The sequence below is a fragment of the Hypoxylon trugodes genome (assembly GCF_022578975.1).
Source record: "Hypoxylon trugodes strain CBS 135444 unplaced genomic scaffold F4822scaffold_4, whole genome shotgun sequence".
NCBI lineage: Eukaryota > Fungi > Ascomycota > Sordariomycetes > Xylariales > Hypoxylaceae > Hypoxylon > Hypoxylon trugodes.
In genome coordinates this window covers 1,423,034-1,449,522 of record NW_026250019.1, presented here as the reverse complement: position 1 = coordinate 1,449,522, position 26,489 = coordinate 1,423,034, and the positions used below count along the sequence as shown (strand labels likewise).

The 26,489-nt window shown below is 46.0% G+C and overlaps 7 protein-coding genes across 7 annotated transcripts; 4 read left to right on the top strand and 3 right to left on the bottom strand.

The window, feature by feature from the left end:
• Positions 1-2,598: 2,598 nt before the first annotated feature.
• On the top strand, positions 2,599-4,600 carry F4822DRAFT_437006 (major facilitator superfamily domain-containing protein; the record flags this gene model as incomplete). Its single annotated transcript, XM_051462374.1, has 7 exons — positions 2,599-2,775; positions 2,844-2,920; positions 2,985-3,036; positions 3,103-3,277; positions 3,338-3,433; positions 3,486-4,153; positions 4,211-4,600. The coding sequence occupies 7 exons, from the start codon at positions 2,599-2,601 to the stop codon at positions 4,598-4,600; spliced, it is 1,635 nt and encodes a 544-aa protein (XP_051315444.1).
• Positions 4,601-7,071: 2,471 nt separating this feature from the next.
• On the top strand, positions 7,072-8,559 carry F4822DRAFT_208217 (uncharacterized protein). The gene is made up of 3 exons (XM_051453835.1): positions 7,072-7,217; positions 7,318-7,329; positions 7,417-8,559. Exon 3 carries the CDS (start codon positions 7,418-7,420, stop codon positions 8,171-8,173), a length of 756 nt encoding a protein of 251 aa, XP_051315443.1. The 5' UTR covers positions 7,072-7,217; positions 7,318-7,329; position 7,417; the 3' UTR covers positions 8,174-8,559.
• A 2,530-nt stretch (positions 8,560-11,089) lies between these two features.
• On the bottom strand, positions 11,090-14,040 carry F4822DRAFT_442886 (general substrate transporter). The gene is made up of 9 exons (XM_051463042.1): positions 13,249-14,040; positions 13,009-13,188; positions 12,760-12,958; positions 12,685-12,693; positions 12,576-12,629; positions 11,949-12,526; positions 11,811-11,890; positions 11,595-11,754; positions 11,090-11,540 (listed from the first exon to the last, which is right to left on the bottom strand). The coding sequence occupies exons 1-9, from the start codon at positions 13,442-13,444 to the stop codon at positions 11,425-11,427; spliced, it is 1,572 nt and encodes a 523-aa protein (XP_051315442.1). The 5' UTR covers positions 13,445-14,040; the 3' UTR covers positions 11,090-11,424.
• A 236-nt stretch (positions 14,041-14,276) lies between these two features.
• F4822DRAFT_208089 (uncharacterized protein) lies at positions 14,277-16,104 on the bottom strand. The gene is made up of 2 exons (XM_051453834.1): positions 15,816-16,104; positions 14,277-15,748 (listed from the first exon to the last, which is right to left on the bottom strand). Exons 1-2 carry the CDS (start codon positions 15,918-15,920, stop codon positions 14,546-14,548), a joined length of 1,308 nt encoding a protein of 435 aa, XP_051315441.1. The 5' UTR covers positions 15,921-16,104; the 3' UTR covers positions 14,277-14,545.
• Positions 16,105-16,859: 755 nt separating this feature from the next.
• F4822DRAFT_428008 (tannase and feruloyl esterase) lies at positions 16,860-18,528 on the top strand (the record flags this gene model as incomplete). Its single annotated transcript, XM_051460836.1, has 3 exons — positions 16,860-17,336; positions 17,398-18,147; positions 18,199-18,528. 3 exons carry the CDS (start codon positions 16,860-16,862, stop codon positions 18,526-18,528), a joined length of 1,557 nt encoding a protein of 518 aa, XP_051315440.1.
• Positions 18,529-20,363: 1,835 nt separating this feature from the next.
• F4822DRAFT_399193 (uncharacterized protein) lies at positions 20,364-24,162 on the top strand. The gene is made up of 4 exons (XM_051457753.1): positions 20,364-21,556; positions 21,615-21,964; positions 22,049-22,909; positions 22,977-24,162. Exons 1-4 carry the CDS (start codon positions 20,941-20,943, stop codon positions 23,940-23,942), a joined length of 2,793 nt encoding a protein of 930 aa, XP_051315439.1. The 5' UTR covers positions 20,364-20,940; the 3' UTR covers positions 23,943-24,162.
• Positions 24,163-24,198: 36 nt separating this feature from the next.
• On the bottom strand, positions 24,199-26,383 carry F4822DRAFT_208031 (myo-inositol-1-phosphate synthase). The gene is made up of 4 exons (XM_051453833.1): positions 26,288-26,383; positions 25,383-26,228; positions 24,729-25,331; positions 24,199-24,656 (listed from the first exon to the last, which is right to left on the bottom strand). The coding sequence occupies exons 2-4, from the start codon at positions 26,087-26,089 to the stop codon at positions 24,362-24,364; spliced, it is 1,605 nt and encodes a 534-aa protein (XP_051315438.1). The 5' UTR covers positions 26,090-26,228; positions 26,288-26,383; the 3' UTR covers positions 24,199-24,361.
• Positions 26,384-26,489: the final 106 nt, after the last annotated feature.

Genomic DNA, 26,489 nt, shown 5'->3' with positions numbered 1-26,489 from the left:
CGAGCCTTGCAGCACAAATGAAACACGCGGATGTATTCCCACGTTTTCAAGTATCATATCCTATTACTACCTATAACACGTACAGCTCATAGCTTATTAATAGTAACCATTCAAACCTGGTAGACAAGCATTTAGGAAGAACCAGGTTCCACTTTTTAGCGTTAGTATAATCAACCAATGAGCGCGAACTATGGGCTGCCCAGTTTCCCTTTTAGGACACTAGGTCTTTTCAGCTCCTGTACAACGTGGATTTTATGCACCTCAGACGGTCCATCCATGGTTCCCTTCAGAATAGCAGGGTAAGGACATATGAAGCTATGTAAGATAGGCTAAGGGGCTAAGATTACTACGAAGAAGCACGAGTTCGAACACCCCCAGTATCCCTATCGTATCGGGAGACCTATTTTGTCATACCTATTTAATATCTAAGATGAATTTGTGCTTACTAGCCGTTCAGAGGCTTGTAGGATCATTAAACAGCGGGTATCGTGTTGATCTGTATTAAGCCCGCCTGTCTAGACTGACAGGTACAAAGTCCTAGCTGAAAGTATGTTGTGTATTGCTTTTATGCCCCTTATACCTGCTTTTCGAGCGGAATTTCTTAGGTATCGGTCCCGAAATTATTTGTCGCGTTGCGGAGCTGCCGCGGTTTTAAATGCACATAATGTTGGGATTTTGCCGCTGGTAACAGATAGAATGATTTCACCTTTCTTCAGCGCAAGACACTCCTACAAAAATTTCTATACTTTGACAGCAATTTTACTAAGCTTAGAACGTATACTTTTAGAAGTATGATGTAATAAAATATCCGATAAACTGACTTATAACGCGGTATAGTATGGTGGTCAAGACCAAGGTTAGGCTACTAAGCCGTATTAGTCACACAGCCAGGACCCAGGTAAGCGGGTTTCGGAATTGGTAATTGCAACTTGGGCTGGGTTTCATAACTATTAATAACCTATAGCCTCCCCTATCTTGTGTTGTCGTAATGAATTTGTCCTCATAACTATCCACAATTCGGCGTGGAAAGACCTACCTATTATCATTTTATGCACCGCTGAAACATTCGGCCGAGAAAATGGGAGCTGTGGAATTTTAGCGCTTTAGTCAGTGAGGGGTGGACTTCTAGTAGTAATTAGAGTGATTAACGTCAATCATATACCTTTCACTCTCGGAAAAGAATTAGATGGATAGTTGCTGTCACAAGATGTTCACTGCTTTTGAAAACAAAAGTCTCTTTATATGTAATCTAATGACTTTATATGCCTTCCACATTTCAAGATTACAAGAACCCTTCTAGAAGTCACCCACCAAAAATTAGGTGTACCCCGCCTATGAATAAATCGGAAGCAATGCACTCCAAAGTATCACTGAAATCAAAACAATGCATATAAAAACTATATATCAACTAATATAATAATTCGATTTATTTTATTCATAGTTCGAATGATTTCCTAGTGATTGACTGTAAATATGATTCGAGAAAACTAGTCGTTGTTCTAGAACAGCGATATCATCATCGCTTAAGTGCGGGAGGACCCTCTAAACCTAGCGACCTAGCAGTCTAGAAATTAGGGCAATGTCGCGCCTAGCCATGGCATCTTTTCAATCACAACACAGCGCATGACGCCCTAAACGGCTCACCGAAATCGTCTACAATACGAGGTCATTTTCCATAAAATTATAGAAACACACCTCCTTACTGTTCACCATATAATATACCGACAACGGCCGTTCTTCTATACAACATCGATCATCTGTATAACAGCATGACTAAGGTGCCAGCCAAAGACATGCGAATAGTTAAAGTTATCGATATGTCTTATGCTGTTGGTAGATGGTAGATCGGCAATCTGAGGATCCGGTAAGATTCTGTGCATATGCGCACGGGGAAGGATGAATAATGTATCGCGTCGGCCGAGAAGAGTTCGGTGATTTCTACGTAAGAGATACTCGGGTCTAAACAGCATACTAGAACTCGGATTACGAAAGGTTCGACAGATCATGAAATAGTGGATAAATCGAGATTCGGTTACCTGTTCCTCCGTCTATACTGAGTCTAATCGGGGATACGGGTGGCTTATTTATGGAAAATAGCTGCCCTGTTTACTTTGCACCGCCGGGTGTCTATAGGGCCTTACAGCGGGTATCCACAGCTGAAGGATTTAGCGGCATCCTTTTAGACACGCCAGTGTTCATGGGGTATGCCCTGGCCATCGGGATTCGACTCCAACGAAACCCGTCAAGTAAACACGTCAAAGACTTATAATATCAAGCTGAAAGTAAAAAAGGTATTAGTTAGTATCTTATTTGAACAAGACCAAAGCCAAGCACGAAGAGCTAGTTACGGCAGAGCTCAAACTACATTCAACGCCGACGGGCCAAGACAACGAGCCAAGATTTTAGCGTGCGATTTCCCTTTGTACCAAAATGAGCGATGGAAAGCGAAACAGTAGGCGGCAGAGTGGTCGGCGGCCGCGACCGACATCAGTACCGATAGATTGGAGGGCTTCGATGTTATCGACAGATGGTATCGTCATCATAAGACCTCCCTCGCCGCAAGATGATGGTTTAGTGGACAATCAGGCACCTATCGCCATGAGCCGATGGGATATGGCCGAGAGGGATGGTGGGATAACCGATACTGAAGACGAACACAAAAAGGACGAAGATGAAAACCACGACTACCTCCAAGGATTTCAACTGTTCGCTGTTGTCGCTTGCACGACGCTAGTATTTTTCCTTCTTATGCTGGACACATCTATTCTCACTACCGTGGGTGAACCCATACTTTGACGACGAGATATGAACAATTCGCTAATACGATGGCTTCCTCTCCATAGGCTATACCCCGGATTACTTCCGATTTCCACTCGCTGGCCGACGTGGGTTGGTATGGTGCTGCGTTCCAGTTAGTGAGGTGAGTTCAGCTGCAACACGCCTAATTCTAGCACACAACCCTCTAATTTATTGCTCTTTTACAGCGCTGTTTTACAACCTCTTACTGGCAAGTTTTATGCGCGTCTCAACACCAAGGTACGCTTAGATATCCACAATAACTCGATGGTTTCTCTCTTCCGAATAGGTTCTAACAGTTATTAGTGGACTTTCTTGGTTTTCTTTACTATATTCGAAGCCGGTTCCCTTATTTGCGGTTTGGCAAACTCGTCGCCGATGCTTATCGGCGGGCGTGCCATTGCAGGTTTAGGTGCTGCGGGCCTACAAAATGGTGGCTTGATTTTAATTGGGGGTGTTGTACCCTTAGAAAAGCGACCTAGTAAGTATCATCGGACCTAAATCCGATGGCTTTATCAACCTCTACTTACACAAGAATTAGTTTATACAGGTATAATGATGGGTATTGGTCAAATGGGCATCATCTCCGGTCCATTAATCGGTGGTGCGCTGACGGAATACACAACCTGGCGATGGTGTAAGTCAAAGCTCTGTGGTTCTTATTAGATGGTCCCCTAACCCGCCTCTAGGTTTCTACATCAACCTGCCGCTAGGTGGTATCGCCGGTCTTTTCATGGCATTCAGCCACATTCCGGACCACATTAAGAAGGAACGCGTCACATTTGCGACATTGCGTGAGATGATCCCGCATCTAGATCTCCCCGGTTTCGTATTGTTTGCCGGAGCTGCCATCATGTTCTTGCTCGCTCTTGAGTGGGGTGGAAGCACCTACGCTTGGAACAGCGCCAACATCATCGGTCTGTTTTCCGGGGCTGGCGTGATGGCAATCCTCTTCGTCGCATGGGAATATCATGCAGGCGAAGAAGCGATGATTCCGGGTTCAATCCTTAAGAAGCGCATCGTCTGGACTAGCTGCCTCTACTACTTCAGTCTTACGACCACACTATTCGTCTCCAGTCAATACCTCCCTATCTACTTCCAAGGTGTAAAGGGTGCCGGACCGACCATGAGTGGTGTCGACTTGTTACCCGGTATCCTTACGCAAGTACTCTTTGTCTTGGTGTCCGGCGCTGCAGTCACGAAGATGGGTTACTACTTGCCCTGGGCTACCTTTGGAGCTGCTCTTACTTCGATAGGCTGTGGTCTACTCTCCACCCTTGCGCCGACAACATCGACTGGAAAGTGGGTTGGCTACCAGATGCTTTCTGGTGCCGGCCGTGGATCTGGCCTACAAATGGTTCGTTTAATACATTTAACCCCTCACCTCTGGCCTATTACTAACTTATATCCCCAGGGTATGATTGCTGTTCAAAACGCAGTACCCCCTTCGCTTCTCTCCGTTTCGATGTCTATATTAGTTTTGGCGCAGAACTTCGCTGCTTCTATTTTCCTCGCTGTCAGCAACGCGATATTTACCGTTACTCTTTCTTCAGAAATTGTTAAGAATGCACCCTCAGTCTCCCCAGCGGCGGCTCTGGATGCTGGTGGAAGTGCCGCAGGTGTTCGAGCATTGGTCCCGGGTGGGGGTCCCGAACTTGACGGTGTTCTTTTGTCTTTTTCCACCGGTGTGGATAGATGTTTCGACCTGCTAGCTGGGTTAGCCGCCGTGGCTGTTTTCATTTCATTGGGTCTAGGTTGGAAAGATACCAGGAGCAAGAAACCTGTAGACAAGGGTCAAGCATAAGCATTGGTTGTGGGATTTGGGAACTAGGGATGTAATATCACAATGGATGTATAATAGGACTTACTTTGGTTATGAACCGGCATAGCATAGCGACATTATTAACGAATACTTTTTTTATTTCTAAAAACAATTTCTGAAGTCTACTTATTCTTCTGTAAAATGAGCTGTGCTACCATTTCCGCCATGAATTGGGGTTAGGGTTAGGGTCGTAGTTGGGGTTACACATATAGAAAAGAGGAAGGGTAAGACATATTGATGGGAAACTCAGACTAAATGACAGCACGTTTCGAATATCTCATAGAGAAGCCTTTCGTGCCGCTGTTTAGCTATCTATCTAGGTACGAGCTTAGAGAAAACAGAATCGAAGCATTTTACTTGCCCAGGTGGTTATTAAATTCGTACATCTTGTCGGCTCATATGCCCATTACCTACCTAGGTAGAGACGCGTTATCAGCCCCCCTATTTTTTGTACTACATTGCGTTGATTATATAAGCACCCCCCCTTAAATCACCTATCAAACACCAACTCAGAACTGTAACATTCAATGAGATTAGCAATGGGCATTTTCATATGAAGCATGATATTTCCGAACAAGAATTTGGGATTCCGTCTACGTACCTGGCATGGTTATTTTGACGTTATGGAAAGGTGGGGAACCGTATAGTCATGCTCTGGCATGATTGTGCAACGCATTCATGGCGGATACTAGCGGCTTCAACAGGCTACTCTTATTTTACGGTCCTTTGTCGTTTCAACCCGCTAGAAATTTACCCGCGTCCTCGCCTTCGGTCTTTAGATCCAGTATAAGCCAGAGTGGATAACTATAGATGGCATCAGAATAAACTTACCTAGGTGATTGAGGTGTAACGCATGTGATAAAACTTCAGATGCTGGGGGCATCATGTAAGGGTATATCTAGAGTAAGCCAAGACGACGGTTTGCTAGCTATAATGCAACCCCGAGCTCTCACAATTCATGCGGCGGCTTGTCTAAACAGAATAGAGTTAGTACTTGACGAACTAATGTTCTAGAATTTGTTTTATGTTATATGAAACTCAAATTTCCGACTAATAAATGTCTCTAGTTAGGTGTGCCCCATGCTATCAAGGCTTAGGCCTGATAAGCATTTTCTGGTTGCCAAATTTCTCTAAATGAATGAACTGTAAAGAGTAATAACGCAGGACGGGGCGTGTTATAAAGTGTCGTATTCATCTCCTTTAAATCGAAATCGGTGATCTTGGCCCGATGCCACCGATCTGTAGCATATTGTGCCTCATATCGAAGAGTATTTGCAGCCTGTCGTTTTCGGAGGAGCGATTCTTCGCAAACAGCGTTTTTAGGTAGAAACTTGCCTAACAGTAACGTTTTATAAGTCGAGGGGTAAACGTCTTTCGGTAAGATCTTTGCTCTTTAAATCACACCATTTTTAACGGCGTTAATTCCGGTTGAAATCGAATAACGTTTATCTAGACAACGGAGCAGAAACCGAGTCAAGGACCGTATCACATCGACGATAGATCGCGAATCGACATGCGGAACAAGCAAGACAAAGGGGGGGGGAGGCAGTGCCCCCTTCTCGCTAGTGCACACCTGAAGATTTGTTGGAATTATTCTCCCGCCTTTTCAAGATATTTTGTTAAAGACGCTTTGCGTGCCTAGAGCGCGTGTCATATTTTCAACGACTACCTATACCATCTTGAATCTATTACAGTCACGGAAAAGAAATTAGTTGCGATAAGAATGAATTCCAATGGAATAATGACCGTTCAATAGGCAAGGGAGATACGACTACCGAAAAGCCATGAAATGGCAAATGTCGTATATAATGTAGATCTATGGCTGGCTCTTAAAAGTACATGTGATAGTATAACTGAAGGGCACTAACAACGCGAATACGCGGCGAGTCCGGAGCAAATATCCCTGAATAATGATACTTAAAAGCCTGCGTTAACGGACGACTTCATTCAATTTGTTGTGCGCGAGAGGAGGTTGATACTTCTCACCCTTGGAAATACCAGACCCTTGTAAGCGAGTCAGATTTTACAACATATACCTACCAATCACATAGAAGGAATAAAGCCGACAAAACCCTGATTAACATTAAATGACATCATTATTTCACTAGAAGATAATGGGAAGATTTAATATTTAGCTGTTGCAACACAATCACATTTTTTTCACTTTGCCGGTTAGGCCGTTAATAGGGGCAAAAGGAATGAGGTGCATTATTGGTCAGTCGAGCTCCGGACTGAGCTCCGAATGGTAGGACCCATAATATCTCACTACCACCGCTTGGACATTCACGTTTGATATACTTAATCCACACTGGCGGTGGGGTATCTTGCAGGTAGACTTGTCTGTATTTACCTTAGAATACCAACGGCTCCGAGACTTGATCCCAAACATCGAAGTATCCCCTCGACAAGTAACAAAGAGTTGGAACCATGCAAGATTCAACATCCAATCAACGGGCCAACCGGAGACCTGGATAACGGTACCTCACATCGAGGTTAGGATATAACTGCATGTAGACGGAATCGCTGTATTTTACGCCATCCTGCATAGACGATTGCGGTATTGCTTGCCTGAAGGGAATAAATCTCCAGCTCAACCCTGGTCAGGACGAGCGGTCATCCATTCATTAAGTCATATCCAATGAAGTTGTCCAAGAATAATATATGAAAGTTGCTAATGTTCCGATCGATTCTTCTTCTAGATGTAAATCATTGTATCTACTCCTGACCCATCTTTCGCATTCTTCGCTTTTCCACCCACCTTTACGATTGATCTGACCTCACCTACCCGTACTTATTAGAATGGATCCCTCGTCCGAATCGTATATTGACCCCGAACAGCTGATCCAGCCTTCCGAAAACACAACAACTTACTCGTCCTCTATCCAACATTGCGCCCCTGAATTAGCTTTTCAGCCACCACTAATACCACCACCAATGGAATTCATAGACGGCCCCCTAGAGTACCAGAGAACGCCCAATGGGGCAAACATATGCATTGGACAAGAGGGCCTCGCAGAACTAGGCTACGGGACGCCTTCCGATATGCCGATGGACCTGCATAACCAAAGAACAGATCCTCGCAATAATTCCATGCCGCGACCGCGAACAGCAAACAAGCACGCGAAAGATATATACGTTAAACAAGAGAACGAAAGGTCCTTCTACACACATAGTCGCCGATCCTCTCGATCAAGCAACAAGTTTACTAGCGATGAGTCGGGATTAGACAAGCGCGAGCGAAATCGCATGGCGGCCTCTAAATGCCGAAAGAAACAGAAACAAGCGAACAGCGAGCTACAGGAAAGGGCGCGAATTATGGACGAGCAACACAGCTATCTAATCGCCCACAAAGCCTCTCTAGAATCAGAGATGATTGGCTTAAAGAACGAACTTTTACTCCATGGTGGATGCGGTTGCGAACCCATCAGCGAATACTTAATGCAAGCGGCCAAGAGGTTTGTGAAGAATCGCGAGGGAGACGCACACGGGTTGGAAAAGACGGGGAACTTGCGCGAACGACCGCCTTCTATCAGCCACGAGCCTTGTGTTCTATGACAATTTGGGCGGCGTGCGACGACGATGATGAATAATGATTTTTATGACATTTCGAAAGGATAGTTCACCTACGGAGAGTATCGGAAGTGTAATGGTTTGCTAAACTTGGAATTTGTAGCAATCAGAATGTCCAAATATTTTCAACCTATCGAGTCCCCGAAGCGAGTGTTTGTGACAACGATAGCCGTATCAATAAGAGAGTCCACCAAGCACTACCGAGTAGTATAAATCGAATCCCTAGAAATGTTCTCTTACTCAGCCGTTTACGACAATTTCTCTGTTCGGGGGCAATGTTTGCCCACTCATAAACGCGCTCTCGGTACCGGCGAGGAATAAGCAGCTCGTAGCGATCTCGCTCATCTTCGTCCAGTTTCCGAGACTCTAGTCTTTTTTCCTTGTTCACTAATCCCAGTTGCAACAAGAGGACTACAGACTGGACCTAATTGGTTAGATGGTGCTCGGGTGAAGGCGACAACAATGCCCTGCTAGCTGCGTAGTTTACACGGCTAGGTGCTCCGGTGTATGAGTCCACGGAAGCACTGTTTATAATCGCCGCGCCATGTGACAAGTGCGGCAGAGCAGTCTTCGTGAGATGGAAAAGGGGCCCACTTTAGTACGGAATGTAGATAACCACTGTTCACTGTCTCGGCGTTAGTAACTAAGAGAGGTAGAATTAGTCAGACACAACTTACTCGGTGATGCCGCCAACGTCTCCTTGCTTGTTTATCGTGGTTGCGTTATTTACTAAGATGGATTTCTCTCATTTTTCTCAATGTCAGTAGTTAAAGCCATACGAAGGGATACATCCTGGGAAGTATCGGAGAAACTCCTTATCGCCGATGTGGAAGTAAGGGAGTCCTTTAGAACAAAGAAGTCATTCTTGTATGTATACGATAGCTTCCGTAGCAGTTACTTGCGATCTCTTCGCGCAACAACAGAGTTATTAACCCCTTCATATGGTTGGTGTCATGACACTCAACTTGCGCCCTATTGTGTGCTATGCATCCTCCCCTTTTCGGGGGAGGTAGCTAATAACGCCTTCCATAGCAAACAGAATCGCAACTGCACGGCCAATTTCAAAGTCGCCTCCTGTAACAATAACTTTCTTGTCGGTGAATTTCCTAGTAGGACGATAAAGTGGCATTCCGAAGTCTGAATCTGAAGATGGAATGTGGGCTTTGGCTGATTTTGGATCTGAATCCCGCCCCAGGCCTGATTTTGCTTGCTGCTGAGCAGGGAGACCATGTATATCACCTTATATTCCACCCTGGACATTTCCCGCTGGGTGGAAAACTTTGTGCAATGTCTCCATTGCCTTGTCCAGATAATTGGGATGACTCAGTATTCCATACGTGTTTACTATCCTACATAACAATTATGTCCTAGGTTATCGACTACAAGACGATTTTATATCACTATACTCGTCTCCATTCTTCAATTCATTACATTCATATTAAGCAATGTTTTTTTCGGAGATGCCGTATTACTGTTCCAAGTATTACGGTATAACTACCGTTAAAATAATCGTATAAATACATCACCCTCTCGATAGAAATAATCACGAATAGCAAGAACTGATATATTGGGCTATGGTACACCAAATCGTTAATACCGATCCAATTACAATAATGCCAGGCCAACTCCACTTGATACTCCCTACATACAACCATCATCATCGCTATTCATTATTTACAACAACGTCGTCATAACCGTGTCGTTGCCAGTTGCTTCGAAATTTGGATGTCTAGCACGACTCTGGGCAATCCTAATGCTCCCGGAGCTGGCTCCGAGATAACCTAGGTACATCGAGTTACTAAAACTACCCTTTTCATTCCTATTTATCTCTTCGGCCGAACCCCGACACGCCGTAGCGGGAACTATCTCCACAGAACTATATCAACCCTACACCACTGAGTTAGCCAATTGTACCTAGGTAATAGATACTCTCGACGTAATACGAATCCTCCAGTGTAATTATGCCGTTTTTTCCTCCGAACCACTATTTCATGAAGTTTGGTCTAAGCTCAGATAATACAAACTGTAGCACCGACCTGTCGGCTCTCCTCCGCCTCCTCCCCCCCTTCCTTACGATGACCTCAATGACCTTTTAATGCATCCACAAGGGGAAACAGATGATTATGATATCATACGCTGTTTACCATCTACTATCGTGCGGCTGATGGGAGCCCTACCAGGACGCGTGGCAATACCTTCGAACAGTATCAGATCATCGCTCTATAGGAAGGGATCGCACACGATCGTTGGGAAAACCCACCACTTCGGACGACACGTGAGGAGTCAAATATTCGTCATTTGCGAGTAATTCACACCTAGCCGGGTACCATCAATACGGAACGGACGTCACTTACCTAGCTTGGTATATGATCTCCCAGGTCGATGCCTATCTAAGTAAATTAAGTAATATTATTCGGTCTTTACTAATCCCCGATATTATAACCTACTATAACCAAAGAGAATTCTCATTAATGGAGATAAATAATTGGCGAATGGTGCTTCCCTCCCCTTACCCTCCTGTGTAACTTGACTAGTGCAACATAACCACCCTAACAATACCCCCACCCCCAAGAAACCTCTACTCTGATTGGCTTAAATAAAGAAGAAACTTCCACAAGGAGCCTATACTCTTCCTATGACGAATGCCTATTGGTCGTGGCCTAAATATACAGGACTATATCGCCTCGTATACTAGAATCTACCTTTTGTTTTACTTTGAAAAGTAGCTATTATCAACGAAATATGGTTCGTTTTATCATATTAAGTAAGGAAGGTACTCTATAAAGTAATAAGATTGAATTTATAGATCAATAGTAGACTATTGATAATTTACTCCACGATTGACAGAGAAAAGCCAAATATTGGATAACATGATACTTATATCCGGTATGAAGGTATCGACTTCTAGTAGAATATATACAGGAGTTATTCATATATCAAAACAATGCAAATATCAAGAAGATGGTGTATGCATGATTATATCATCAAATACCCCGCCAAGTCACGTGGTGCTTCCATAGATAGAAAACTGTTTACAGCAGAGTTTCTTATTTCTTAATTCTCTTCAATACAAATGTTTTCTTTCAATTGAGAAGTTTTTATTGTCTTATTCGATAACTACTACCTGCGCTCCTGATAAATTCGCCTATAAGAAAATAATGCTCACAATACTCTTAATATGTTTCCTAAACAAGCATTATTTAGAGCTCTAGCATTGTACGGGCCCTTCAAGATGTTTAAACTTGGTCTTTGCTAGTAGTCTCGGAGGCCTCCTCTTGATGCTTCACGTCGTGGTGAATTGTCTTCTCGACAGCCTCCGTGGCAGCGTGGGCGCGGTCTTCGTCCTCGAACACTAGTGTAACTATTAGCATACGGCTACAATCAAGAGACATCTTGGGGGCCCTACAGAAGGTAAGTTCTTCTAGAGTGCGACCCGAGGTTTCGGGCCAGAGGTACCAGATGAGGAAAGCTTCAACGGCGATCCAACAACAGTACACAATCAGAAATTTCCAACCGATACCGTTAACTGGGTCTAGACCGACCGGGTTAACATTTGTACCAAAGAACTACATTATTCAATTAGTAAATCTCGCCTCGATTCATTAGGAGCAGATGGAATTACCTGAGCTGCTTTCCCGAAGAACTGGAAAATCGAAATTCCGCGAGCTCTCATCGCGTATGGGAAAATCTCAACAAGATACGCTAAAAGATTATTGTTAGGTACGATATTTTTCCTGGAGGTGGTTTGTTCAGCACTTACTATATGTGAGGGCGTTGAAACCGATGTTGTAGCACGGCTGATAGGCATAAATCCAGAATAAGCAAAACTTTCCAGCAACCTTTGAGCCCGCAATAATAGCCTCAGCAGAGCAAATAGTCCACGATACATAGATGATCAATATTCCGAAAATAGAAGTCAAGAACATTGTCCGACGGCGAAATTTCATAACCAACAACGCAGTGAAGATAGCACAAACCAGACCCAAGCATTGATTTCCAATATTGTATTTGGCCTGGAAAGCAGGGTCTGTGAAGCCGATTAGGTTCAGGATGTCTCCCAAGTAGTATGAAATGACCACGTTGCCGGAAAGTTGCGACATGACTCCGAGGAGAGAACCAATAATCACACGCTTTCGATTTCCTGGGGTGTTGATCATGTCCATCCAGGAGCGTTTGGAATGCTCCAACTCGATGGCGATGGTTGTCTTAATCTCGGCCATTTCCGCTTTCGCGAACTCTGAGTTCTCATCGCCTTCAGCGTGGTAGGTAACCAAAACCTTGAATGCTTCCTCGTATCGCTCCTTGCTAATCAAGAAACGGGGACTTTCGGGCAAGAAACTAGAAAATGTCAACAAGCAATCTCGAACTGTAGATCAAGTGTTCTTACAATACGAGAGCGACTTGGAGTAACGAGGGCGACATCTGCAGGAGAGAAGGAACTCTAGAATATTGTTAGATTATCGGTTCCTTCAACGTTTTGTATGGGTATATTTTACCTCCAGGACCTGATAAGAGTTTGTCAGCCTTCGAACCAAGTGCATAGAGATTCGCTACGATCGAGGTAAACTTACCAATCCGACGGAATAAGCTGAGTTCCATAGGTCACAGCCGAGGCAACAATGGCACCTATGAAGTAGGCCGCATTGAATAAAGACGTTAAAATGGCACGTTCCCTGGGATACGCAAGCTCTCCGATCAAACTAGAACCTGCGACGATAGCGTAAGGGAGACCGAACCCAATGATAAGTCGAGCAACGATGTACATGGGACCTTGACCAGAAGTCAGCTGGAGCTCCGCGCTATATCGTTTCACTACGCACCGTTGACGGCAAACCCCTGAATCAACGACCCGACAATCATGACTATACTGCCGAAAAGCACACATATTCTTCGGCCTAGGTTGTCGTTGAGGAGCGGAATGAATGGAAGACCGATGACAGCACCGAGAGGAAGCGCCGATGCTAGAATTCCCTTGTAGCCGCCCGTGGGGTGTCCGAAGACTGTATTCCATCCATATTAGCCTTATTCTTCGCGTCGCTCGATCCTTATCGGGAACCTACAATTGGTCCACGCGGGAACAAGTTGGACGGCATTGATGATCTGCGAATCGAACCCGGAGGTCATCTCAATTCCCATTAGACACGGGAACAGCATGAAGTACAAATAGCGCAAATTCCTCTTTTTGTACCATGGGACCGTATCCTCCATCGCCATGCGATGGACGATATTGTCCGTTTGAACGCCGCCGCCGACCATCTTGTCGAATTTTTCTCACGAATTGCGATATTGAAAGGTTCCGATGTTGTCTTCGTCGACGCGGATAGATCCGAAGAGAGAAAAGGGTCCAATCTCTAACTCCGACGCTATTCCGTGGAATCGGCCATGTCGCGTCGCTCATATATAAATGGACTGGACTTTTCAGCTCGGACCGATTCTTCCAGTGGGATTCGGCGGTTAATAAGGCAATATCAGCTTATACCTGAATTGCGCACAAATCATAAGAGATCACGAGTAGCTATAGCCGTTTTCCAATTTAGCCGGTAGGCCTGATTGCAAACTTCCTGGTAAAGGACCCAACCGTAAGGCACAGCAAATAAAGAGCTCGGAACTCTAGGGACATGGTCAGATAAATATCCCCTTATTGGTTAACAGGGTATCATTGCCACGTCCCATTTCTCCATGATCGAGGCCGTTCGAGAAAAAGTCCGGAAGAAATAGTCGAATCCCCCGCAACATCCCGCAATGCCCCCGTTTCCCTCCCCATGGTACTGCTCTTTATATGTTGCAGCTACTAGATTGTTTACATATTGAAATTTCATGGAGACTTCTTTCAGCTAGCTCAAACGACAGGGCTGTATATCAAGACCTCAGCCTGTCGAACTTCAGCTACTACATTTTTAGTTAGTCTCGCATAGATTTGACATTTTGGCATTAGGTTAAGGGCCGTTTCGACCCGGATCAGCGGATGGTGAAACCGCGGCATTTTATGCAGTGGTGCGGTGGGTGTTATAGATGAATCTACCGATCGCGAACATATCAGGAACTTCTAGGAGCGTCTTCGTTAGGCGAATCTCCGGTCGGAGTATCTCCAAAATGCATTGAACCCGCATACACTGACGATCTATATACGCGAGAACTTGCCCTTTTAACTAGAGGCAAATGTCAGCAAGTCTTCAAAGCAATGGTGTAGTGGACCCATACACGTACCTAAGTATCTACAGGCCAAGCGCACCAAGCGTTTGTCAAATAGCATCACGAAGAACAAATCTCCCCAAGCAATACTGTCCTATTCAATGTTTTCAAATCAATCGCCGTTCATTAAGTTCCAGCTAACAAACTCGGAAGTTATCTCGTTACTTAGCTCGATGCATCTAAATCCGGTCTGGTAACTTTGAGCGTTTTCTCGATCTGTTCCCTTGGCCACTGCAGCCACAGTTCATATTCTGAGCCTAGAATATCCGCAATACCTCGAATGACATGAGTAGCCCATCCTCGCACAAACCAACAGTACTCGAGAGTACTGAGTAATACAGAAAAATATGCCAAGATTATAAGGGCTATTGGTTGACTTTCGCGTAGACACGTTACGAAACCGTCATCTAGGGCATACAGCCATCTAATGACGACCTGGAACTGGCCGATGATAGCATCTTTATGTGAATCGGATGTCCCATAAGTCTCTTGAAAGCACCATGATAAATCATGGAATGTACTTTCATATAGATCCTTCGTCGGGGCCGTGGTGGGAATGAGTGTCGCGACCTTTTGTAGGGGCGCTTCCCAGTCCGCATACTCGAGTAGGAGGCTATCTGGGGGAAGCCGCTCGCCATATGGTGGTGGCGGATCCGGACCTAGAATTCCTGTGAAAACGTGCTCGAAACCAATCGTTTCGATGATGAGCCGTACACCTCTAAGTAGGTCTAGCCAGGACACTTCATTCCCATCTGCTATAACTAAAAGATTTCGGGGCCCGGGTTTCTTAGCAAAACCACAACAGCAGGCGAGAGAGGCGGCGACGTAAAGCACAGAACAATTATCTCTGCTAAGCTCCGGGAAGATTCCCGTGGCCTGACGGACCCCAATAGAGAGATGTTTATCTGCAAGTCTCTCAAGCCGTTCTGCTCGATCGGGTTCTGCTCTCAATAGATGGAATGCCGAAGCAGCCAACAACAGATGGAGAACGCAGTGGTGGGCGAAAGCTAAGCGGGGTACTTTTTGCTGCCATAATAGTGTGTTTCCCTGACTGAAGTCTTGATGACTCATATAATGGTGCAGTAGTTCTAGGTCGTCATATGATAGGTTTTGGGAGGTAATATCCTCCCTAATCGACGAGGCAGGGCTAGATACGGCTGTTTCGGAGGCTTCAGGGGCTTGTCCGTCAACATCGGGATTCCTCGTGAGAGCGGACCAATCTTTACGTGGCCTTCCTCGCTTCCGAGCTGTCGGTACCGGGACATTGGCTAAGGCTTCACATCGATCACTAACAGCCGAAATAGGTGTAGTGTCGCAAGGAATAGAGAATCGTTCGCAGTTGCCACAAGTAGGCTTGACTTCATCGCACTGGTTTCACCAATCAATCGGTGCCCATCTGTAGGATATAGAGGCTATTAATAGAGAATTCCCTTACCTTGACCCTTCTCTGCTTACAGTTACGGCATCCATTTCGCGACTTCTTATGGGTCCTTCGCGTCCGGCGATGATCGCTAAGACCGTAAGACAAGAGATCACTCATCGTGTTTGTGAAGAGCGGATTTCGAGGACTGGATGCATTCCATCATGCAAGCAATGCAGATGAATTTTCGTACTTAATTCGAAAAAGAATGAATGGAGCTGGATTACGCTACTGACATCATATAGCGCTCGTTTGGCCCCTTGTTTGGCGCTTTGAGGGCATCTAGAGGTAGCCGTCCGGGGCAAGCCGTTCATTCATGGGTGGATGCAACCGTAGCGTGGGTCCATCAGGGTTCTTTTTCGTAACTGATACGAAAATTATCGATACCAATTGAATTGTGGAAATCGCTTGATCCATATGAAAAGTTGGGGGCTTCATTGGCCGGCTTCTTGGAGTCCTTAATGAGCCCCCGATTATATATTACCCTGAACTTGTCCTTTAACATAAAAACATCTAGCAATGGGGAGCTTGGTCGTTCGAATAATATTTCATTTCGAAAATACGGCTGGATGATAATTTTGCGATGCGAAGTAGAGTCACAATAATGTGTTAGTTGAGGCGCATTGGAGTGATCCACCTAGGTAGGCCTTCTCACGTTTTTTCGCATCGGGTCCAGGTGGACCCATCACTTCGTCTAGCTCGAGACCGGTCCACGACGGCTAGATGATTTTCGTATCTTATACGCATTTATCTTCATTCGCTCGCCGTTATGGCGGCCATTTCAAAAGGCTGTCTTTGCCTTGTTCCAGCATATAAAGCTCCCATCACCAAGTATCGCAGTGGAGCGACTTGAAGGAGTGACCCGCGACTACTGAGCATGAATATTCAGATGTCGTCATTACCGAGATGCTGGTTAGAAAATCAAGTTATCCTTTCCAAGGGTACCTCGATTTGACCGTTATATAAAACCGGTATTCTGAAATGCAACATCCTATAAGCAATATGCGTAAGGCAAGATTATCGTGATCGTACGAGGCCATACAGTCCACCACCATAAAAATGGCTTCACTCCTAGCCAATCATTCGTGTACGACGTCGACCTTCTCGACCCTCACTCTCTTCGGCGCCGAAATCCTCTCGGTAGATGCCAACCCTGTCACCAATTATAATTTCGATGTTCCAACAGGATGGCGATATTCCCAGCCCGCAGTCAACGTGCAGGACGCAGGTTTCTGTAATGTCACAGTTACCTACACCCACCCGGGAAAGAATGACACCATAAGTATAGAAACGTGGTTACCCACGGCCGACGACTGGAACGGCAGATTGCAGGCACTGGGCGGTGGAGGTTGGGTGGCAGGTCGTTTCGCACTTACGTACGGCGGGATGGCCGGCGCTATTCATGATGGTTACGCCACCGTCACGACAGATGCTGGTGTTCCGGATGCTTCTTTTCCCACATGGGCTGTTCTAAGTCCTGGAAATCTGGATTTGGTTTCATTGGACAACCTAGGACACGCATCCCTGAATGACGCTGTAAGCACATGGCATATATAAGGTTCACAAAGCGACCATGCTAATTCTGATAATGAAATAGGCTGCCGTTGCTAAAGATGTCATTCAGCGCTATTACGGGCGAGGGCCATCGTACTCTTATTGGAATGGTTGTTCTAACGGGGGTCGACAAGCTAGTGTTTTGGCTCAGCAATATCCCACGGCATACGATGGAATCATTGCAGCAGCGCCTGCACTCTACTGGGCCGAATTATTGATGGCTACTTCATGGCCAGTGTTCTACATGGACCTTACCGGACAGTATCCGTACGGATGTGAATTGACGCGAATAACAACCCTTGCGGTCGCTGCTTGTGATGAACTTGATGGTGTTAGGGACGGACTCATCGCGGAACCGGAGGAATGCCGACGAGTGTTTTCCCCAAAAGACTATATTGGAACAGTCTTCAATTGTTCGAATACTGGCCAAAACATGGAACTTAGCTCTACCGCCGTATCCGTCGCCGAGGCCATGTGGGACGGACCGACATATTCTAATGGTGAATTTATGTGGTACGGGTTCGAAATTGGATCCGACTTATCGACAGTTGCCTCAACAATTTGCACCGAGGACCACGTCTGTGCTCCTGCTACTCAAGATATGCCGTTTTACATTTACCAAACCTTCGTCTTAAAAGACTTCTCTGCGAACGTTACGAAGCTTACCCATAGTCAATTTGATTCAATGTACCGTTCCCTGAAGCGAGCTTTCAGTTCCTCTATGGCGGCCACAGAGTCCAATATCATTGACTTCCGCGAATCTGGAGGTAAAATGATTACATACCACGGACTTGTAAGTCGTTTAGTGCATATCCACAAATTATTTTATACTAATCCTAGAAAGGCGGATCCGTCTATTACACCACGCGGTACTCTCCATTACTATAAAGAAGCATCGAGAACGTTACAAAACATCACCGAGTTCTATCGCTATTATCGTGTACCGGGGCTAGAGCATTGTTGGGGAGGTAATGGGGGCCAGCCCGAAGCTCTGTTCAGCCAGCTACGGTTGTGGGTTGAGAACGGAACGGCACCTGAAGCCAGCCCCGTCAAAATCCAACAGCCCGCCAACGTAACGAGGGACGAAATCCTGTGTCCATATCCCAAGAAAGCGACCTTCCGAACGACATGCGCTAATTCTACTTCTACTGTTGGATGCTGGTCGTGCGAATAAAGGTTGGATAAGCCATTGAATTCTCGCCTCCGGGATACCTTGTTGTCTTTCTACGCACCCTGCTTCTTGCTTTGTAAAGTATGGTTCGCTGATGTACGATTCGTCGGTCGCGGAAAAGAGGCGACTTTTAGAACTAGACTCTAGAATAGTAGAGGCTATAGAGTAAGATGCTTAATTTATACCTAATCTGATACTTGTTCTAAGGCCCTGAAATCCCTTCAGTTGTAGAAGATCGTAAAACGACATAGTAGAACCCACCATCTCGTCGGTTTGGTGTTTTCGCGTCCGAAGCGGACCTAGATTTTAAGCGATGGGTACCGGATTAATGATTAAATCGAGGTCCAGTCTCGACTCCTAGTGGGTTTTCCGGTGCTCTCTATCGTTTGCTTTCACTATGTTTAGACGCCACAACCAGTCAATCCGACGGATACGACGGGATCTCCCACCCCAAGTCCCAAACGGCGTTTGGCACATAATGGCATGAGTTGCCTGTGGAAAATGCGAGAATTCAAGCTAGCCTCGATAGCTTACGAGCAGGGCGCCAAATCGTGAAGTTTCATATCGTCCTATGTTATGTTTCTTGATATAATTAATCGTGAATAAGCTTAGAGGATGGCCGAAGCGACAAAGGCTGAATCGATAAACATTGTGTATGAAACCAGATGTGGGCGTTACCTACCTAGGTACCTAAACCTTCATCAAATTTGTCCCAATCTTCCAATCAATGAGGTCATGTCTGTGCTTAAAAAGAAAAAAAGAAAAAGTCGAGTTCTGACATGTTGTGTGACAGCGACGTTGGTGTAACGATGATCTCAGGGATCGTGTTATGTAATCCTTGCTTACACACCACGGAATCAATCCTTCGGCAAGGGGATGCTTACTTCATGCTGTCCCTACCTATAACCGCTAGAGAAACTCTACATGGATTTCCTTCACCGCAATATTAGATCGCTGTTTAGTGAAATCCTTTGAGTTCGTGGTAAAGGCCTTTTCGCGGCGGGCGTTGTGGATCATGGATTAAATAAGTATCTCTAAAGATACATAGATCTTGAAGACCCAGCCACCTCATATATTCGGACCCGAAATCTTGCATTAACGTAAAGCCACATATTAGTTGTGGCTGTTTTGATAACCAGATTTGGATAAGCAATGATTCACTATTTAGTCATTCAAATCACCGATCTTGTTACAACGTGCGGAAGGATTTGTTCTCTCGTCCCATCTCAGTTTGTTAGGATTCATGGGACCTACCACTCATTGGCCCGCCATCTACGAGGAAAAACACATGGCTATATGGGTTGTCAAAAAAAGAATGCCATGAGGCTCACATTACAAAGTAGTATTCTGTTTTTAGAACTTGCACTAACAGACGAACCATCCAAGTGTATGTATCCCTTATTTAGTGGCTGTGTATAACATGTGGATAATTTCCTTTCTTCCATGCATCTATCTCCACGCTGCTGATCCTTGCTTGCTTCTGTTAGTCCAGATTCGGTTTTAATGGACTTTTTTACATACTTCCGGGAATAAGTAGGCGAAAGATAAGCAAGTAACCTATCTGTGTAGCAAGAATAGGATACTGTATTTCTTCTGTGTTTTTATAACAAGTATTAATCACATAGGAATATCTTGGATTGCCGTCATTCGTAGAGTAGAATATCAGCAATCTCATCTCTGCAAGATCAAAATATTAAAGATACGCCTCCTACGCCGCTATTATGCTGATAAGTTAGTAACCAACATTAAAGCAATGGAATCGAATCCGTAGGGATGTGGGAAGCTAGCGCAGCTACCTAGCTCACGCCCGTGCACGACTAGGTGCCTTTCTTTGAGAGGCCACATTAGCAAGCCGATGCAAGCAGCTGAGGCAACAAGCAACAACTTATATGAAATAACTACCCAGGTAGGTACGTATAGGTAATCTAAATTTGGCAAGTCACTTCTTAAAGAAACAGATATAGAATCACGCCAGTTCCTATAAGTCAATATATACGAATCAAACAAGTATTCAGTATTATGACATGCCCTAGCCCTTGCTATCCTTTCAGGTTGTAAAAGATCACCAACGCTACCGTATCTTGGAGTAACTAGGTATGTTATTAGCAGCATCAGCATACCCTATCTCTTTTACATATGCCTGCGCTGCCACACCCTAGTCAGGATCCTGTTTCTCCACCGGACTCTTTTATCCATCGCTGATCCCGCTCGGTGGCTGTTTTATAGTCAAGAAAAGCAGCCAAAAGGTGAGAGGCGCGCCCAATCGCTTTGCTGCTTTAAGTAGTTACACTCTACTGTCATGTTTGTTATTTCGTCCCGTGTCTCTGCTTTAGGGTTACCGAGCTTTTACTTCCCGATAGCGCGAGCCGGAAAAGGACCTACCTAGGTAGATACTGCACAGACGCCTAGGTGGCCATGGAGAAAAATATCCAGCCGTCAGCTGAAAATTTAACGAACGAGGAGCTCTATTTTTTACCCTCTACTTTCTCGCCTTGGCGTAATCATGAGAAAATTGATGAGAATGAACTGAACTTCGCCCAGTCAGACGCTCAGCCCCCACCTGATAATCCAAAGGAGAAGAATCCCTCTCATACTGCTGAACACCAAGTCACGAGGCCCAAGCTTCTACGGCCTTTTAGCTCATCAACAAACGCGGGAATTCAACAGCAGGACGAAGAATATATGCTAAGACCGCCAAGTTACGGCGCGCAACCTAGGACTGAAGTAACTATAACTGCTGGTCATCATACACAGCCAAAAAAGAGTATCATGCGAAAAACGAAATTTAAAGAGATGCTAGGCCGTTCCTTATCCGCATCGTTACCCGGCAATAAGAACGGGCCCTCGTCGCCCAATACGAAAAATTACAGCACAATTGAAGAGGAGGAACAACAGACCGGACCGATGTATCACGAATCGGAAAGTTATCCAATGGACTCAGTTGACTCGCCGCGCCAAGTTGCAGGGGAACGGTGTAGTAGCCCAGAAGACGAAGACGACATTAGCATTGACGAATTGGCCGCGCGATACGGTACACTTCACCCTGTCCATTATTTCTGCTATGGTCTTGCACTAATTGAAATTCTTAGAACGTCCACCCTTAGATTGTCACGCAAAGCGGGACGTATACATCAAACGCTGGAGCTGGACATTTGTTGTTCTAGCTTTTTTGTCAATATACTCCACCCTTCTTAGTGGACTGTGGTTTGTAGTTTCTATCTACCAACCACGATATGGACGAGGTATATCGTCTAGCGATGGATGGAAGATGGCGCCTTCAACGGCGACACTTCTATGCACATTGATTGCCAAGACCATTGAATTGTCTTTTGTAACGGTCTTCGTCGCTTTTCTCGGCCAGGTGTTAACACGCAGGGCTTTCGTTAAAAAAGCTAAGGGTGTAACCCTCGCCGAGATGACGATGCGGAATTGGGTCATTGTAAGTAAATTGCATAGTAAACCATAACGACGGTTTACTTTAGGCTATCTTTTGGTATTGACAAGATACTGATGATACATCTAGCAACCGGGTTCCTTGCTTACATACTGGGAAGGAATTCCTTCTGCCGCCTCAACTGTCTTAGGCGTTCTAACGTTAATCGCTACTATTTGCGCCTTGTTGTACACCACGGCATCCGAATCGATGGTGAGCCCAAAGCTTAAGTTTGGGGGTTGGGAGTTTAAGGAGCTGGATGGCCTCGTAAAGGCCTCGTACGCCAACCCCTTCTATGCTCAAAAGGCTTGCTCGACGCCGATCGACCAAACAATGGACCCGAAAAACGCAGCACCTTCATGTCTCGATGTCCAATACTCGGGTCAGTCCTACCACAATCTACTAACTTTTATGGGGGAATGGCAAAATATTCACGACGAGGGGACATCCACGATCGACTATTTGAGCGGAAGGCCCGTGGGGAAGCATAATTTATTCGACAACACAACGTTGGTGTCAACTTGGGTTCAGACTGACCTGGGAAGCCCGCAAACTGCGTTTGCTGAACATAACAGAGTTATTAATAACGTCACTCTTGCGATACCCCATCCTGGCGTCTACTCGGCAGCAACTGATCCGCGTAACAACATCTTACAACCCGATGATCTCGCTGGCGTTGGCGAATATTCGATCCGCGCGAGTGTTGTGTCACCAACCGTCAACGTTATGTGTGTGAATATGGCCCCCGATGAGCTAGCACCGCTCGTATACACCACTTGGCGTAACGCCCGCACAGAGAATACCGACGTCCCCGGGCAACTCATCGGTGTAGATGACTGGTTTAACGACGTGCCGCCCCCGAATGACGATGAATGGCTTAACAGGACTGCGGTTGATGATGTATTTCAGTGGGGGCCAAAATACCATCGTCGGCCGCCTGTTTTCCAACTAGTAAGAACCACCACCCCCCATTCTTCACAGCCATTCACTTGAGCTCTATGAACTAATAACTAAATAGTATCCATTGGACTTCAACATGATAACTAACACTTCGGTCGCTGGCTCCGACTCGATCTATATCTTAGCGAAATCGGATATCGAAGACTATGCACTCTGTCAGCTGCGCTCCTGGGTATCAACCAACTGCTCAACCGAATTCGATCTCTCGGGTATCTCTGGCGGACATATGCGTGCGCATTGTGAGGACCCCGACGACACAAATTCATATGCAGCAGCATCCGGTAACGACGATGTGCACTCCCCTCCAGATCCTTCAGTCGACTGGCGCAACCTAGCGGATCAATGGCGCTTATCCATGGATTTAAACGGCGGTGTCCAAAACAACAACGCGAGCAACGCACGCATCATGACGAACTTAATCCTACAATCCCCATCCCTAAACCCACTCCTTCCATCCATGGCTGAAGCCCTCGCCGTCCTGTCCTCCTCAACTCTAGTCGCTAGCTCGCTAAGCTCGACGTATCGCGTTACCTGGGATTATCCAAAGATGGAGTTAGACCCAGGTCAATACGAAGGGTTCAAGGCCTCTTTACGCACGCAAGAATACACATCCTCGCACACCGCCGCGTGGCAAGCCGTATTCTACCCCGTCTTAGGTCTCGTCTTCGTCGTCAACGTCGCGTGTCTAATCTACCTTCTCCTATTCCTACGCCCAGGCCTCGTAAGCGATTACACCGAACCGCAGAACCTATTTGCCGTTGCCGTGAACTCGCCCCCCAGCACCGCCCTCGCAGGAAGCTGTGGCCACGGACCCGATGCGCCGGAGATGGTGGTACCGTGGCACGTAAGCTATTCCGCAGCCGCGAACCATTACTTCTTTGAAGAAGGGGGTTGGGATGGAACGAGGCCGAATACGCGATTGAGTATGGCGAGTGGATCGGAGTTGTTGCCAAATAGCGCGTCGATGAGGGGGAAGAATTGGGATCATTATAAACGGTTGAGCTCGAGTCGGACATGGTTATGAGACATGATAAATAATAAATAGGTGGTCCTTTTCATAGCACCTAGCGAGCATTGCAATGGCGTCCGGGAAAGGTTGGATATACCACCGTTCGAATAAAAAGGGAGGCTTCTAGCGATTTGCCAGGTTTGCTGCATTTACAAGCTATTACACATACACACATCTTCGCCAATTGGGCGATGGCGTTAGTATTTAATCACGGGGATATTACATAGCATTGGAAATTGATAATTGATTCAATTCATGATAATAATTCTAGGATGTTGAGATCCTATGATAAGTGTACCGTTGAGCTATCTCCGCGCGAGTCTCGAACCCATTGATCGACAGTAATGACCGACTAGAAGTAGAAGTGCGTTATCTAGGTCCTAATTATAACAAGGATCCTATAGCATATCCGCCGTAGAGCGAGTATAAACTTCTCAGAACAACTTGTGCTCGAGCGTCATATCAGACTCAGGCTCCAAACCAACACATGCACGGAAGATGTTGGTCAAAGCACCACGCTGCTTCGCAAGGGCGTTAACAACGGGTGTTCCGGGAGGAGTCAAGGGCGCCTTGAGCATGTAGCTTAGGATGCTAAGGACGCTGTGGAAGCCCTTGAATTCGCTGGCCGATTGCAACTTCCACTGGATGCGGGTCATCATCTCGGTTACAAGCACGAGGTCAATGATCAATGGGGATGCAAGGAGTGAGTCCTCGCACACGTTGAAAAGCCTGTGCGGTGCAAGATTAGTTAAGAATCGCTAGGGATAAAAAATGCGATTGATTATCAGGAAATCAACTTACGAGATAGTCTGGTGTCCACCAAGGAAAATCTCAGCGTAGTACTCGTCCAGAGCACGCTTGTTGTCTCCAACGGCCGGCATATACTTAATGACGACGGTGTGATCGGGGTGCTCGCCCTTCTTGTAGAGGACGGTATTGGCCTCGACCATATCGTCAACGACGTTGCTCTTGGAGATCTCCTTGGAGCGGAACTGCTTCTGGGAGCTTAGGTTCTTGCCATCGTTGTTACCGAGGTGGTTGTAACTGGCGATGGAAGTCAACTTGATACCAGCGTTGATCAAGAAGTCGACCAATGCAGACTTCATCTTGGTCTGTCCGGACTTAAAGTCATCGCCGCCAATGAAAGCGGAGTGCTTCTCAGCTAGTTCAACGGCACCCGGGACGAAAGTATTCTGAGGAGAACCGTTGATAAAAGGGGTCTTCTCTAGGATACAGGCAACTGCGAAAACGGTAGATGGGGAAACTTCCTCGTGGCCTTGCTCAATAGCCTGAAGCAAGTTGTCGGCGGTGTCATTGACGCCGGGGATAATATCGGCGTAGCGCTCGGTGTTAGCGGTCCACTGCACAATAACCTTGTCGAGGCCATTCTGCTGCTTGAAGTCGCTTTTTCATGATTAATAAAATACGAAAAACGTGTGCGCAATTTGAACTTACCGAATATCCTGGCGAATCTTTTCAACATGGGCATTAGAAGCCTTGCTTCCAGGGATGAGGTTATCGGCGCGGTCTTCCTGGTTGGCGGCGATGAAGTCGGGATAGTAAATACTTGGAAGAGGGACCATCTGGGTCATCTCCTTCTTGACTTGTGCCTTCAAGGTAGGCTCGAGCACAGCCGCGCGATCCATAGCATCCGCGAGGTTCATGCTGCTGATATCCCAACCGCCAATTACAAGGTCGTTAGGGTGAACCATGGGAAGGACATCGTGGAATGGAATGTTAATCTCCTTCATGGTATTGGGGTCGGTGCCGAGCTTCATGGTAGATCCCATGATAACGGAGCCGTAGTAGTTGGCGGCACGGGGGCCCTCGCGAGTCTCCCAAACGAGCCCACGGCGATTGGCAATGATACCGGCGGTTACAGTGGTACCGTTGTTTCCACCCCAACCTACGAGCATCACACCAACTTTAGGAATCTTGCGGTCGACCTTGAAGTCATATACGGTCTCCTTAGGAGTAGCGACATATTTGCCAGCAGCATCTTGCGTAACGCTGGTGGTTCGGTAAGTATACTTGGACCGGATTTCGTTGTCGGTATACACTACGTTAGGGGAGCTAACTGCGAAAAGGTTGTTGTTGGATGATGTGGTGGCGTGGCCGTTGCCATTGGATTGTCCGTTTCCGTACGCGGCGTGTGGTGCCATTTTGCGCTGGTCTTTCGTACTATACTAGATAGTAGTATTTGTGTTCCGCGATTTGAACACCCTTTATTGAGTAAAGGGTGAGTCCGCTGCGCTTCCGGGGGAGGCAGAGCAGCGGGCTCCTGCGTACGGATGATGGACGCTACATAGCAAGTTAGAATTCAATTTAAACGATATATTCAGAGTCGAGGAAATGCGTACGAGTTTAGAAGATTGGAAAACGTCTTGACTGTGTGGGGTGATCGCAGCTCGGAAGCGCGATCGTCCTGTCAAGAAGTTTGGTTAGGAAAAGAATCAAAGAGAACTACTGCTACGTAGCTCTGGAAACAAGATATTCTTATGAGTGCTAGATATATATGTAAATTTAGATTTATTCAATTGTCATAATTCGGCCAGAAGGTTT